This window comes from Falco naumanni, chromosome 1 (genome assembly GCF_017639655.2).
Source record: "Falco naumanni isolate bFalNau1 chromosome 1, bFalNau1.pat, whole genome shotgun sequence".
In the NCBI taxonomy this organism is placed as follows: domain Eukaryota; kingdom Metazoa; phylum Chordata; class Aves; order Falconiformes; family Falconidae; genus Falco; species Falco naumanni.
This window is the reverse complement of record NC_054054.1, coordinates 86,999,971-87,014,972: the sequence shown is the minus strand read 5'-3', so window position 1 is coordinate 87,014,972 and position 15,002 is coordinate 86,999,971. Positions and strand designations below refer to the sequence as shown.

Here is a 15,002-nt window from a genome sequence, read left to right as displayed (position 1 = left end):
GTGACAGGAGACATAATGAAATTCATAAATGCCAAAGGCCGTCCCTAGTCACATTCCTGGCTGTTGGTTTAGGTTAGAAACTGACAGAAGTGTGAACAAATCAAGGTTGTTCTGATAGCCTTTCAGTTATGGGGAAGAAAAAGTAACTGACAATGAGAAACCACTGGAGGTGGTTTAATGGGTATAAATTTTCAAGAAAGAGTAGTATTTTACACAGATTCAGATTCTTGGATACACAAATGACTTACAAACAAGATGTATGTTGCCCCCACTGCAGTCTGAGGGATTCCAGTTCTTTTTCACAAAAGAAGATATTGGCACAAGTTATCTAAGCAACCTGCCAAAGAAAAGCTGTTAACAAACCTGCAACAGAACTCAAAGTGACTTGTTCTGTGTCTTTGTCTGTGACTGGCCTTGCTCTGCTTGCTATGAATTTTAAAAATCCACCTTCCTCTCTGGAAAACAAAACTTGCAGCTTGAACAAGCAGCTAAGAATTAACCTAGGACTCTTACTTCAGCCTGGAAATACATTCTACTGCTTCCCCACATCCAGGTTTGAATTACAGTGTAAAGAGTTGCTTCACAAGTGCTGTTTTCCTAGTCCATGACAGCACAGAACAAGTCACGTCTATGTATATATTGACCAGATACTGATGCGGTGGTCTTTTGAGCCAGCTGCCAGCAGTCTCTCACTGAGGTCTGTGTGATCCGAGAAGGACACACAATGGACCGTTGCTGTGTGGTAGTCCAGCACTGCTAAGGGCTTCAGTTTTTTCCAGCCAAAGATCCTGATGCGATGATCCCACCCTGCTGTTGCTAAAATCTTCTTGTCTGGACGAATGGTGATATCAGATATGCCAGCATTGACAAGTTTGTGTGTTTTGTAAACCTATGTGAGAAAATTACAGGTGAGTGTCAATTGTTTAAAACAGCAAAGGAGGAACTTTTGGGGATTTTAGAAGGTGTAAGTGCCCACCCATACACACTAGTATCACACAGGTGGTATGGAGCTTTTCACCACATGGTAGATGATGCCTTAGTGAGAACAATTATAGACATAGAAAAGACCTTAACTTCAGCCCATCTATCTCCAGCACCGTTCTCTAAAAATAAAAGCATTCCCTGTATGTTTTTAGTTTACGTTGCATTTACAGCTATTTATATTCTGCCACAAGTAAAACTCTTGAGTCAAGGTTTTGAGAACCAGACTACAGAGCTTTGTTCTTTTCTTCCAGCTACTCTTGCATGACCTGCAACACTCAGAGCTACGGCCATGTATTTCCCCTGCTTCTGCAATATTCCCATGCGGAGCTTCTGAGCTGATGTTTAAACTACCTGCTACTTATTTCTGCTACTGTGGCCCCTCACAAAAACCCCAATAAGCTGTGGTAGCATTTACCACAGTCTTGAGAAAGGAATGCTTCCAGGAATTAGGTTACAGTGTCAGGAAATCTGTATTTCTAGTACTCCTTCCCAAGAGACTTTCATTTACACCAAATTCCAAGAAGGGGATTATAACCGAGTTATTGATTTCAATCTTGGAAGCCTTTTGTTACTGTTTGGAGACTACCGGGGCACAAGTTTCTGAGGGGTACAATTAAATGGGAAGGAATTTATCTTTAGGAGGCATTGGGGCTGCACAGGACCTGGCCCTTGGAAAGAAAAGTTCTCACTTCACTGACATGCATTTCCCCTGAAGCACAGAGGAAAAGCTCCATTCTCACCTCAGGTAACTTGCATTACTTAGCAGTCTCTCTCTGAAACACATGGAGTATATGCACCAGAGAGTGTGTGTGTGCATGCGTGCCTACGTATGGGAATTGCCTAGCTTTTGTCACGATATGGGAAACACATTCTGAGTGTGTGCTGACTTTGAAGTGCTGTTATTTATAAGCACAATTGGAAATGATACATTAATGTCACCATCTACTAAAGACTGAATTTGTAGTTATCTTGTACCAAAGGTTAATATAATTAATGTATGTTTTAATATGTTGCAGGTTGTTTGCTGTTTTTTCTGAGGCAGGAAGGGATTAACATGATGCACAGTTAGTGCAGGATTATAAGGAATATATTAATTGCAGGTAATTTTACCTCCAATATTGGATGTAGAAAACAAAACCTGCAGAAATGCTGGTCAGAGTTGGCTTCAGATGCAGTTGAACACATTTTTGAATCTTACAGGCACAAAGCTAGAAGCAATGATTTTTCTACTGTATAACAACTACCCAGTTACTTACTCAAACCAGCAAGAGATGCACAATTTGATGAGTAAAAAGGCTAAATGAAATTTGACATGCTTCTTGAACACTCCATACATTCCTCTCTTAAACAGGACCTGATAAATGTGTCTACAACTAGTTCAGAACAGAGGACAGCAAGTTTTGCTCAAGCCTGATGAGCAGTAAGAGGCTGCATGTGGGCCTTTTGGGGGGGCTGCTATTGTAAAACCTGTGCTTTTTGCTAGTACGTATGTTCTTCCAAACTCCCCAGTTACACCAAATAGTGGGATTTTTGTTGGCGAATGCATACTGGCAAGGGAAGGATTTATTACTTACATCACCAGTCTGGCAAATGTACGATGGGCCTTACTCTGTAACTGAGATTATTAGCTAATGGCTATAACCAATCCTGGGTGTGGTGCTTCCCATCATTACTGTCAATTATGTGGGCAAGATCCATACAGCAAAATCAGGGCGACTGGGAGAAGTTGCAGTCATCAGCAAGCTACAACTTGAAAATGAAGCCTGTAATGGTGATGCCTTTTGGCTATGGAACATGAGGGAACAGTGGGCATTTGTGCATGATCTGCAAATACAACAGGGGAGAGAGCAAAACAAACAACTTGCTCAAGGTATATGCAGCCAGGTAAAATCCCAGTGCCAGGATTTGTGCCATCCAGTCACTCAGGGGCAATTACTGTAGTCAAATGCATACAAACATCATTTCCCAACCAGAAAACCAGCTTCTAATTAAGAGGGAAAAAAAAAAAAAGGTAAGAACAGGTGAGCTGCTTCCAGCCAGTCATGACCAGGACACTTGCAGCTACTAGCAGATCCATTAAGAAATGTTGACATGCTGAGGCCAACAGATAACCGCCTCTCCTTTCTTCCTTAACACATGCTATCTATGAGTTTTCTGTTTTTAAAATCTCCCTCTCCTACACCTAAATTGTGTCTTTAAGTCCTATTCTTCTTAGAAAAATAGCCAAGATAGCAGCAGCCTTAGCTTTGGCATTTGAGGGAAAAGCCTCAGCAACCTAGACAACAGAACTTGTGCTCTTACTTACATTACAACTTATAGACTATCTTTTCTTGTCTATTTATAAAGGAGCTGTGATTATCAGATTCCTTAGTTCTGCTTTGTTTATTCACCTGCAGAAGCTGTTTACCTCCTACCTTCTACCGCAAACATCATCACGTAATTACACTATCTCATCCAAATCAGAAGGCTCATACCCAATCCAGTCATTTGCTGACAGTGATGATTTCAGCAACTTTCTTGTAGAAGACAATACACCAAACTTTCCCCATAGCAATAAACCATGAAGTTACCTTCATCATCTATTCACTGACACTTTGGAACACTGCCACTTAAAACAGAGCTGAAGTACCATCATTGCGTCATTATTTCTCCAACAGCAGATAGCTATGTACCACATTTACTTATTAAAACCTTTTAGAATAAAAATAATGTGCCACTGAGTGGCTTTCCAATGTCTACCATTACCTCAGGTGCCTGGAATGTCAGGGGAAAAAAAAAAATCCCCATCTGGTTTATATTATTAAGGCAATAGTGGAAAAAACCTTAATCTATGTCCTTGACAATCTCTAGTGCTTATGTGGAAGATGCATTTTATTAGGGCATTCACACTATGCATGAAGCACAGAAACATTACTTATAGTTTATAATACTTGGCATTTAAATTTCTTCTGAGAAATGCTACTATCAGCGTGACATGCTGGAGAAGTAACCGACCCTACATCTCTTGGGAATGTGCATACCCTGTGGAAAACAATGCTTGGAATATTTCGGGTGAACAACTACTTATTTTTCCCATGAATCATACCTGTAGCCCTGCATTACAGTTAACTCATAACTGAAATCTGCTGTGGAAAACAATTATTTCCTTTGAATTTAGGAAAAAAGCTATAATTAATATGAAGAAACAGCTTCCTCTCCAACACCAGTGTTTGAAGCTTTAAGAAGCCTGTCATGATGTCAGACTTCTGGGCCTTAGAAAACTAGTCTCAATACCGAGTTTCTTACTGGGACTTACCTGCTCACTTTCCTTTCTGCTTCCCAGAGCTAAGGACATGAGGTGCAGATGTGTGCCAATAGTGCCAGAAAGACCCAGGCAGGAGAAGGGCAAAAATGACCAAAACCCCCCCAAACCACAACAGCTATGTATCAGACTTGTTAACACTCTTTATCACATTAGCTTAGAACACCTTTGCTACTTCTTCAGCCTGGAGTGCCTCTTTCCTTTCGTGTCATATTGCCTATTAAAGTTTGGATGTTCTCCTCAGTGTGTGCTGTGCGACTTCATCTCAGTTGGTTGCATTTACACCACGTGCATGGGGGTCTCAGTGCCCTACCACTCCATAAATGCTGGTTGTGTGGTGAGGCCTAACAGATTATGTACCTTCGCAGTGCCCCCCCCCAGGTGACAAGTCACGGCTGGATGTCCAAGCACTTGCTTTTCTTCCCGTAGCACCATTCAGAAAACAGCGTTAACTTGCCACACTACCTAAAAACTCCCCACAAAAGCTGCAAGCTGGAAGAACGATAATTGTTCTTCCATGAATTGGTGTACGCAGCAGCTCTCTTCTCAGGGGTGATATGGGGGCACACAGGGGCTGGTTCAGGCCCTCTTTGTTGTACATGCAGGGGACAACTGCCACTTCAGAAAAGGTTAAAGCACTCGGTAGTGGAGAGGCTGTGCATGGACCATTTTAATTTTCATGAGCTTTTATGCACTTCATTTCCACACCCAGTTAAAACGTACTTAACCCCTTGGCACTGTTGGAACACTTGATAAAGTTGTCTAGGTTAAGCAATATTTATTGCCATTCACTAGCACAGTCTGAGCTGGTGATGATGAGATCTCCTTCTAAACCAGCCATCCCAGGTTCGCGTAGCTCAGACACAAGAGATACATCCAATTAACTTACTTTGTCTCTGGCTAGGGCTCTAAAGGTGCCAGAGGAAGCTGGTTGCCTAAACCTCATGTCCTCTTGGTGCTAGCTGGGCTACTACTCCTCTTTTTGTTTTGTGAAGTATTTTATGGAGTATTTCTGTCTTTCCCACAGTGGAAAGAAAGCTCTATCCGTTCAAGCAGAACCTCTGGAAAAGCAATCCTTTGTTTCTCATTTTTATAACTCATTTATAATGTTTAGGACATTCTGAGAGCTGAATACTACTAACGTGATAAATGAAGATATGGAGGCAATGGCTTGAGTAATGCTAGGCTTGTGTGCCTGCTGCAACTTTGGTAAAACCAGAAACATGTGAGAGGATTTTTTTCTTTTTTTTTTTTTTTAAATCCTCACCATCTTTTGCTAAGTCTAGTCACATAGCACAGACATTCTAACCAGTCTGTGATTAATTAGCTAGAGATCTGCAACAACTCCTCTTCATGACTAAATATTTTTTTAGTCTATCAAACTGTTAGTGCAAAGTGGGATAAATGACACTAGAGGGCCAACGATCCTGACCTGGAGGTTCTGTTGCTCATTGAGGCTCCAGATGCTAAGCACCTTTTCAGATGAGCCCGAGATCCCCTTGGCCTTCTCCGAGTCAAAGTCAAGGCTCATCACTGGCTCCTGGTGGCAACCAAGTTGGCTCGACGCTTTTCCCATTGACAAATTCCAAAGGACCACTGATCCATCTTCATAGCCAGCCAGAAGCAAAGGTTGTGACCCACAGCTGAGCTGATCAAGAGAAAAGTAAAATTGAGAAGTAAATAGCCCGTTAGGAAAATTACCATCCCCAGGTAGGTTTCAGTCCAAGCACCAAGAAAATAAAACAAAAGCGCTGACTGGCTTAGGAGTGAAAAGTTCCGAAGCCTGAATCTCAGATCTTGACAGTCCGTCCACATACAAAAAGCATCACTAAGTAACTGCTGACATACACTTACGGTTTTTATACCTACATATAAATTTCTGTATTTATATAATATATATCTAACATACGTGTATATACCCACATACATACGGAAAATTTCTCTGAAAATCCAGACTGATGTCCTCTACAACACCTGACAAAAGGCTGCCTGAAGTTTTCAGAAGCTTTACTTCATGGCCTGCACTTGGTTTGCGTTCCTTAAAAAAAATGACTTGGAGCAACCGAGTTCCTCTCAAGCTACACAAACCCGCATGGACACTGAAAGAAGTGCCATGCTTCAAGCATTCAGTTTCACCTTGCCAAGTGTAGGGTTACACACAGGGATCATTTACCCAAGCACACCATAGTGCTTAAAGGTAAACACTGAACCTCTGTCAGGAATCTCTGGGTGAGTCACCAAGGGGTTAACAGGCGCCTGAGCCCCACTGTAGCCAATTGAAAGCTATTTTGATTAATGATGTCACAGGCCAAAGGGCATGGCACCCTGGGCAGACACCTAATTTATTTAAGCCTCTGAAATAACTCAAAGAAGGGAACATTACTGGATTACATGTCACACTTAAGGAAAGTATTCATCATTGCTCCAGCCAAAAGACTAATGACCCCATAAGCAGTAACTGCTTATGTGAGTGAAGATGCAAATCCCTAATGAAAAGCAACTAAAAAACAGGCATCTGTTAATGCCAGTTATTTCTTTAATAGAAGAAACACCAAAATAAGACACTGGGGTTACAACCACCTCATGCAGGCACACCTAAGAAAAGTATCTGGTAGGTTATTCAGCTCTTTCCAAACGCCATCTGATCCTACAGGATTTGTTTCCTTGACATTCAATCCAAATAAAGGTAAAGGACATTTATAAAGAATTAATTTTTACTGGTATCATGTTATTGAATAACATTCTTCCAACTTGCTGGCCATCAATGTCATGATACAAGCCTGCAGTGGCCAAAGGCTCCCTGCCTCTATTAAATGGCCCAGACTACTCTCCCACTGGTTGTTATTTGTTCTAGGGGGAGTTAAACTAACAAGAGATGGGTGGTCTAAGTCTTATTAGACTGCTGAGTAAAAGCCTCATGCTCTTTCTCAGATTTATTCAGCCTAGAGAACTGCTTGAACGAGGAATGGATCTCACTGAGCAGAGAAGAAAATTGTCCCTTATAAGAAGGAAACCAAAGGGGAAATCCCCTACATCATCTTTCTGAACAGGTCTGTGCACACCTGGGATCCTGCAGGAGCCTCATTCCTTGCTTTAAGATCCCTTTTGAAAAGGTAGGGAGCATGCTCTGGCTAGAAAGGCTCGCAAAGAAGGTCTCTCATAATGCCCAGAACTGTGCACATTTTTTTCTGTCAAATTTTTGATCTGCTAAAATAACATCAGAGCAATGAATATGTGTCAAATATACGTGAATTAATGTCAACTTACCATGTATTTTGAATGAAGAGTACCTGGGTTTTAATACCGGGGAAAAGTTAAAATCTGAATGAAATGAACATTCCAGATCTGATTTATATTTAACAAAGGGTAAAACTTTCAAAGCAAAATAAAGTATTTCATAGGTACTTCAATTAACCTTAAAAAAAGCCCCCAGAATGGGCATTTTAAAACCCTCCACAATTATTTCTACTGCTCTTCTAAGAACACAGGACTCCTCCACAGGAGCCATAGCTTCCATTAGCCAGGGAAAGACAAGGTGGATGGGCAGGGTCGGCTCCTCTGCCTCACTCCAAATGGGATGGCCAGATTTTCCTAGGTGCTCATAACCCTCATTAAGGTCGGAGAGACAGATGAGTGCTCAGCATTACAGGAAATACCAAGTAAAACCTTTCTTTTTCCTGTAGGTATCTTAGCTTAGATTTGAAACCCAGTAATTTGCAAGTGAGGTTAAGATTGGTCCATTTTAAAAACAAAATACTGTGTTCTATGAAATGAAGGTCTCCCACACTACTTCTTCCTGACTTTCCCCAACCATATGAAGTGTAATATTTTAATAAGTACGTATTCTTAAACAATAAAAGCTATTGAAAGATCAGGGGAGCTCTCAGCCTGGGCTCACCAAGCAGTGGTTCACAATGGCCTGTTTATTTCAGTGCCTAATAACGGACACTCCTGGCTAAAAGTCTTCACCATTCATGTTCTGTTTCAGTGGAAAAATTAAATTATAAATCATTGTTCTTCCTAAGCAGAACATTTTGTTGTTGCATTTGGATAACTGTCAAGGAAGGAAGAGAAGGTGATTTGCTGTCAACTCAACAGGAATAATTGCTATAGTTTATATAAAGTAGTAACTCTGCATTTCCAGTTTCTACATGTATTATTCCTGTTGAATTATTTTGTTTGCACCGTTACGCAACGTGATGCCTTCCCCAAGGAGTGCAAAAAATGTAAGGGAAGACTATCCTTAACTCCTGCAAATCCTACTCCACCCAATTAGTAATAGCAGGAAGGTGTGAAGCTGAAGGGACAATTAAGAATGTGAACCTTCACAAGGAAAACCCCACTGAATGAACTAAAACATATAAGGACAGATCTGGTAAAATGAGAGGGAAAAAAGTTTCAAAACAGCAAAATAAACAGCTGCAAGCTTTTCAACTGCTTAGGCGAAGCCAGTGGGGCTTAATCGACAAGCCTAACCTAAGCCTCAATTTCCTTCTGTGCTATAGTAAAGTTTCTAATTCATGTGCATTGTTTCCCTGCCACGTGGATCTTTTTTTATTGGCATTCATAAAAATATGATAGTACATGGCTGCAGCCCCCAAAGTCTTGTTGGACAACAACCCTGAGCATACTTCCTTCAGACCATCTCGCCATGTCAGCTTCTGTTTCAACTTGTTAATTTACTGTGCCATAATCAACATCAAATAGTCTCTTAGGCAACACGTTACCCATAAGCGATGGGGAGTGCTCACCTCCTGGGTATGTCGATATTGCCCAACAGAGTCGTGTACAAAGAAATCCTGGATGGCCTCTATTCAGGAAGGGGTGCAGCTGGGTTAGCTTGTGTTCCTGCTTTTATGGTTACAGGGTTACTCAGTGAGCCACTTCCAGTGAAACCGCAAACCAGAATGCAGAGTGTCCCTTTGGTACGCCACATATAATTATTTGCCCTTAAGAGTATCCTTCTCCCCTGTGCTTTTAAACCGAGTTGCACACATTTGTAAAAGAGCAGAGACAGCTGTGAGACTGTAAGGGATTATTTCTCCTTACCTGTTGCACTCTAGGAAGTTGTGGTGACTTCCCAAAGCCAGAATCTGCATGGAATAATTTACCTCTCCCAGTTCCCAGTCCAGTTTTTTCCCTACTGGCAACAAAATTAAAAACTACATAAAATTAAGACTCTGCACCTGCTGCACTTCTTGGAGGAACAGCAGTATTAATGCATGTAGAAAATACGGCAAGACAGAGGACTTTTTATACAGGCAACATTTTCAACACTGAACATTTTCTCAGTTATCTTCATCTTATTAAAAAACGTCCAGGAGACAGAAAGCCTCATTCATCTCATTGAGTACTGAACACTGATTGCATTTTTAGGAGAAACTTTCTGTTTAATAACAGCCTAATCAGTCTGTTTAATTCCTCCCCCTTTTTTTTTTTTTCTTCTAAGTTTTAATTACAGCATGGGACTTGAACTGTGGCCTCTCCTGCTTTTGTCTGAAGCCAGCAAGTGAATTCCTCTGGACTTCAGTTGGTTCAGAACCTTAGGCGAAGACACCAAGGCCCTGAATTCACAACCAGTTGATTAATTTTTTCAACTGAAACCAACACTAATGTTCAGCTGAACCTGAAGGAATAACATACTTGAAATCAGCACGGATGGCACTGCGGACCTCTAACAGTCTGCAGTCAGGGGCTTAAACTGGGAATCGGCTTTGCCACCAACTTAAGGGCCAATCACCTCAACTCTTTCCTCCCTCTACTGTCACCATTTTGTACCACTTGTCTTTCACTGCTGGCACCCCATAAACATCATTTGCTGAATACTCTGCGAATGTGGGGGTGTTTTTCTTTAACTGCTTTTATTTACCTTTTTGTCCAAAGTCAGTACCACCATAAATATTTTGTTCCTATTGTACGTCTGGAATAGAAATGTTCATAGAGTGTTTCCTTGTCCTGAGGGCAGCGAAGTGAACGCAACCTGCCATTAAAATCACTGTTTTTAAGTAACCCAATAACTTCTCATCGTTCTTAATGCAGTGAGAAACCATATCAAACAACCGGCTTTGGTAAGTCACTCACTTTCCTCTTGATTGATGCAAAAAACATATCTCTCCTAAGGATACAAAGCTTTCCCTGAACATTTGCAAATCTTCCATTAAAGCTTGGAAAGCTCTGAAAGTTACATTAAGGATGTTCACAAATCTTTCCCCCCTTTAATAGTATAATTACTTGATTGGTTTGATAATAAATCAAAATCCAAGTGAAGAAAGATTCATGTGCTTCATATAAAATGAATCACAGGGAAAACATTTCACAATTAGCAGGCGCTCTTGCCTTACCTGCCATAACTTCAGACACATGGGCATGCCCAGCTTGGCACCCACCTCTGGCTTCAAGGTACAGACTGACGTCTTGGATGGCAGCTCCAGAACCTGAACCTGACATCAGGAAAACAAGAGTATTTGGTCAGGCTCCAGGTCAAAATTCTGCTGTTAAAAACACAAGTCTTTTAAGGTGATTAAGGTTTGTTTAAGCTCTTCTAGTAAAAACTGTCTGGAGGAAACTGAGGAATGCATGTTAAGTTGGAGCTGTAGGGGAATCTACAGCCATCTAAATAAATGCATTGTTTTAGGAAAGACCAGGCAAACTGCGAGAACGAACACATCTTCTTCTTCCACTTTTCTGCTTCAGCTGTATTAGTCTTCCCTCCATCCTGCAGGTGATACTGTGCATGCACTAGGTAATACTGCTTAATCTGAAAACACTTCCCTCCTTCCTCTCCCTTTCCCCGTTTTCCATCTCTGTTGTTAATGTTTTAGTTATATTCACTTGTGGACACTTGCATCATCTCCTCTGTTCTGTCATGGTAACACAGAGCTTGTGTGGAATAGGCAATATATATATCTAAGGTGGGTTTTTTTTATTTAGTGCCTGACTGCGCTCCAGAATTGCCTGCTAATGCAGGCTGGAGCAGTGATGGCATACAGGTATTTTTAACACAATATTGCCTGACGCTATTCAAAGCAGGGTCAGGCAATATTGTGTCAAACACGCAGTCTGTCTACATAGCAGCTGCCACTGTTACTTGTAGTGACAGTAATGAATTGTGGGGTGGAAAAGAACTGTGGATCTGATTTTTTTTATTATTATTTTTTTTTTAATAGCATTGAGCAAGTCCTTCCTCTGCCAAGGAAGCAGCTCATTTCCACCTCAGGATGATGGGAGGCAAGACCGGGGAGCCTTCCTTTGCAGTCTGGCACTGGAAGGTTTTCAGTCTTGATTGACAAAGAAGTGCCTCGTTCTGGGCTGATTCTCAAGCCTGGAACTATGGAGAAAGAGTTCTTAGGTATCAAAAGCTTGCTGCCAGGAACATCGCTGTTTCTCAAATGCATACTTAATCACTAAGGTGATCTTTTGTTTTAATTAAATAAACAATGGTCTGCGTATTTCGTAATATTAAAGGACTTCAAAAATTTGATAAATCCAGCATCACCAGCCATTCTAGGCTATTTCAAAATATGCAAAAGCCCAACAGTGCTGTTGGACAGCCCCAGTCATGCAAATTTCCTTAAGCATCTGAGATGAGGTATTACACAAATACGGCTCCTCTGGGAGCCATCAGTCAAGACCACAGCAGCTGCGATGGCTTTCTGATCCCATACCTTTAGTTCAAAGCTTGCCAGAACATCTCCCTATTTCTAGAGGTTGTCAGCTGGGCTGCCAAAAGCCAGCTGCACTCTAGGGCTGCAAGGCGACAATGCACTAAGCACAATACACAGAACACTTTCTAAAGCCACTTCGCAATGGAGCAGGAAACCGTTCTCCAGATTTGAGGAATGGAGACTACAGCAAAGAGCTGCCCAATCCCTAGATCAAACCTATGAACAGACCAAAGTTTGATCATCTGGGAATTCTGGTTCTTTGGAGCTACACTCTTAACAAAAGATGCTTTTATCTTGGCAACTTCCTTGCCATCAACATAATGACCAAGTTAGCCGTTACAGGAAATGGGCTATGAACATGAAGATGACCTGCTCTCAGCTTGCGATGTTACTGGCTCTGCGAAGGGCACTGCCTCCTAGAGAGGACTGAAACTCCAATGGTTACGTAGTGAGGAAAGGTAAATGCACTGTGATAAATGCTCTTCTGCAGGTTAAAAGGTAAAAAGCACAACTCCTTCGCTTTAGCTTGATTAAAAATGCACAAACTGGTACAAAGGCTACAGCTGGGCTCGCAAAGGACAACATAAAATGCAAAGACGAGAAAAGGTTTTTGCAGAAGGTAAGCAGGCATGAGCTGCCTATGCTGGATTGACATTTCCAGAGACTGTCTGCATTAGAGGCAACTGAGCCTTAGAAATAAATACTATTTCATATATTTTGACAACTGTAACCTAAAACTTCAAGTTCTGTGTTTATATTGGTTTTGCTTAATAGGAGAAAGATTTGCCTTTGCCTGAGGTTAATAGTGTTCCTGGGTGGCTAAAACTGGCCACAAGGAAACACACCCTTTTTCACATTAATAAAGCTTTTAACATGTTTCTGGCAAATTGGCAAGAAAAGTGCATGTAACTCATAATTGGTGATTTAAATGCAATCATGAACAAATAAATGCCTGTTCAGATCTCATTATTTATGGACTGAACCTGCTTTAAGACAAAATTACTCTTTTTTTGGGCACCAGCCAAGCATAAACACTTATTAAGTCTTAATTTTAATCATAAGCTGCAAATGTACTGTATCTCACACAGTGCTGCCTATTTGGAAGCACGACATATTATGGGATCTTATGTGAATTTACTGAAACCTGACACAGTTCTAATGTAAAGATTCATACACCGAGTGGAACTCTCTTACCTCAGGAGACAGCAAATCAGTATCAGTTTGCAGGGCCCAAGCAAACAAATGAAAATAAACCAGAGATGAGTTGTAAGAGACATTGGGGTAAACGTCTTCTCTTCGGATCAGATGCTTATTTAATTCTTCATTACCAGAATGTGTGTGTGTACTCTTTGCCTAACACAAAACCTCTTCTTGGGCTGACACAAGAATGCACTTGTCAATTTTGTTTAACTTAAATATTATTAAGCACTGCTGTAAAATGGAGAGAGTTTTCTGTTTGATCAGAACACGGTATGGGACTCGGAATGGTTGTATTTGCTGGTACAGTGGATGTGTCTACAGGCTTAACTCAGTTCTGTAAAAGGTTGAATGTTCTGGCTGTGAGCCAACAAAGTACTTAAATATGTGCTTAACTTCTGAATAATAAAAAGTTCACATTTTGTTGCAATAGAGGCACCATTCCCACTTATTACTTCGTATATAAAATATGCAACTTTCAGTTTCAAAATACACATCCTATAGTCCAGAAAAGCATGTGACCTTTTATGAACAATTTGCAATTGGCGACAGTATTTCTTTTCATATTTATGCCACTTCTTTCTTTTTTCAAATGTTTGGTATTTTGACATCAAGTATTTCAAATAAATTATTTTTGTGTGATGTCCTCAAATAGTCCTTCAAAGAAACAAAAATACAATTTGTGCGAAGCAGAAGTGGAAATTGCCAACGAAGCTGTCAGTCAGTGATTGCTGTGATAATGGGTATTAGATGTGGACTTACCCAGTAGGAACTGAAACGGACCCTACAATTATCTCACACTGAGCAAACCTCTGGCCACTAATAGTAATTCAACTATTTCCAGCCAAAGTACCAGTTAAAGAATTAGCCTGGGGTGAAAGACCACATATCGCATTACAAATCACCTGCACCTCCCCTTCTCTCAGCAAAGCTTCAGGCGGAAGATGAGTACCTCCGTCTGATGACAGACTTTCTGACCATTCGTTCCCCAGAAGGACTTTTGTTCCCCTTTAACAGTATTCAACAGCACCAGAAGAGTTGTCAAAACTCCTGCACGTGAAAGACCAGCAGCAGCTGCAAATACTTAATGTCAGACAAATCTCGGGGTGGTATCCTTGCTGTTGGAGCATGAGTTATATAATTCAGTTGTCTTTCTAGTAGGTAAAGTCAGTGATTAGAACTCCCAAAGGTTCCTTGTTCCTTGAGCAGAGAATTTGAGAGCAATGATGTTTCCCCTTCTGAACTATCTCATTGCAAAACCAAAAGCAACCTCCCAAGCACCAGAAAAGAGACACTTCCTACCTCCTCCAGCGCCTTGGCTGCCATGGCCATTAGCCAGCGTCCCTGTGCCACCTTTAACAGAGAGCATCGGCAGAATCCCACATTCTCCGTGAAGACAGAGTCCGTCACTGAAGCCCGTCCCTCTGCTAAATCCCACAAGCAGATCCTCTGGTCACGACCCTGACTGTTACAGCAAAACAAGTGACATGAGCAGCAGCTCTGCAAAAGCCTGGCTCCCTGCAGGTCAGTGTCTCAGAGCTGGGTCATTAACGTGCAGGAAGGGCACTGGCGAGCTTCATACAGCTGCTGTGGGGGTATTCACTGGGTCTTTCCTGAGACGTGTGGGAACTTGGTGTCACCGCAACCACCACTTTCTGCTGGTGGCAAACCTGGCCAAGGGGTTCCACAGGTACCAGGAGGAGGGAGGACCTGAGGGCCGGCCAGATACACAGCAGTCACAGTTAGCCATGCTTGCTTGTGAAGAGAGACTCCATCACAGTTACGCTGTTCATGTGTGCTTATGTATTTATGAAGTCTCATGCGTATTTGAAGATACTCATAATAAAAGTACTTAT

General features: G+C 41.4%; 1 protein-coding gene and 1 long non-coding RNA gene across 4 annotated transcripts in view; one reads left to right on the top strand and one right to left on the bottom strand.

Moving 5' to 3' along the window:
* Positions 1 to 158: 158 nt before the first annotated feature.
* Positions 159 to 15,002, bottom strand: part of GNB1L (G protein subunit beta 1 like) — a 43,411-nt gene continuing 28,567 nt past the window's right edge. For all 3 annotated transcript variants that reach the window (XM_040603035.1, XM_040603045.1, XM_040603056.1), the window contains exons 4-7: positions 14,449 to 14,611; positions 10,627 to 10,725; positions 5,718 to 5,933; positions 159 to 889 (exon numbers count right to left, since the gene is read on the bottom strand). In XM_040603035.1, coding sequence (XP_040458969.1) covers positions 629 to 889; positions 5,718 to 5,933; positions 10,627 to 10,725; positions 14,449 to 14,611 — 739 coding nt within the window. In that variant the 3' untranslated portion in view covers positions 159 to 628. The remainder of the gene's footprint in view (positions 890 to 5,717; positions 5,934 to 10,626; positions 10,726 to 14,448; positions 14,612 to 15,002) is intronic.
* LOC121092300 lies at positions 896 to 4,528 on the top strand. Its single transcript, XR_005829252.1, has 2 exons — positions 896 to 1,729; positions 3,381 to 4,528. It is a non-coding gene; the product is annotated as an uncharacterized LOC121092300 (long non-coding RNA).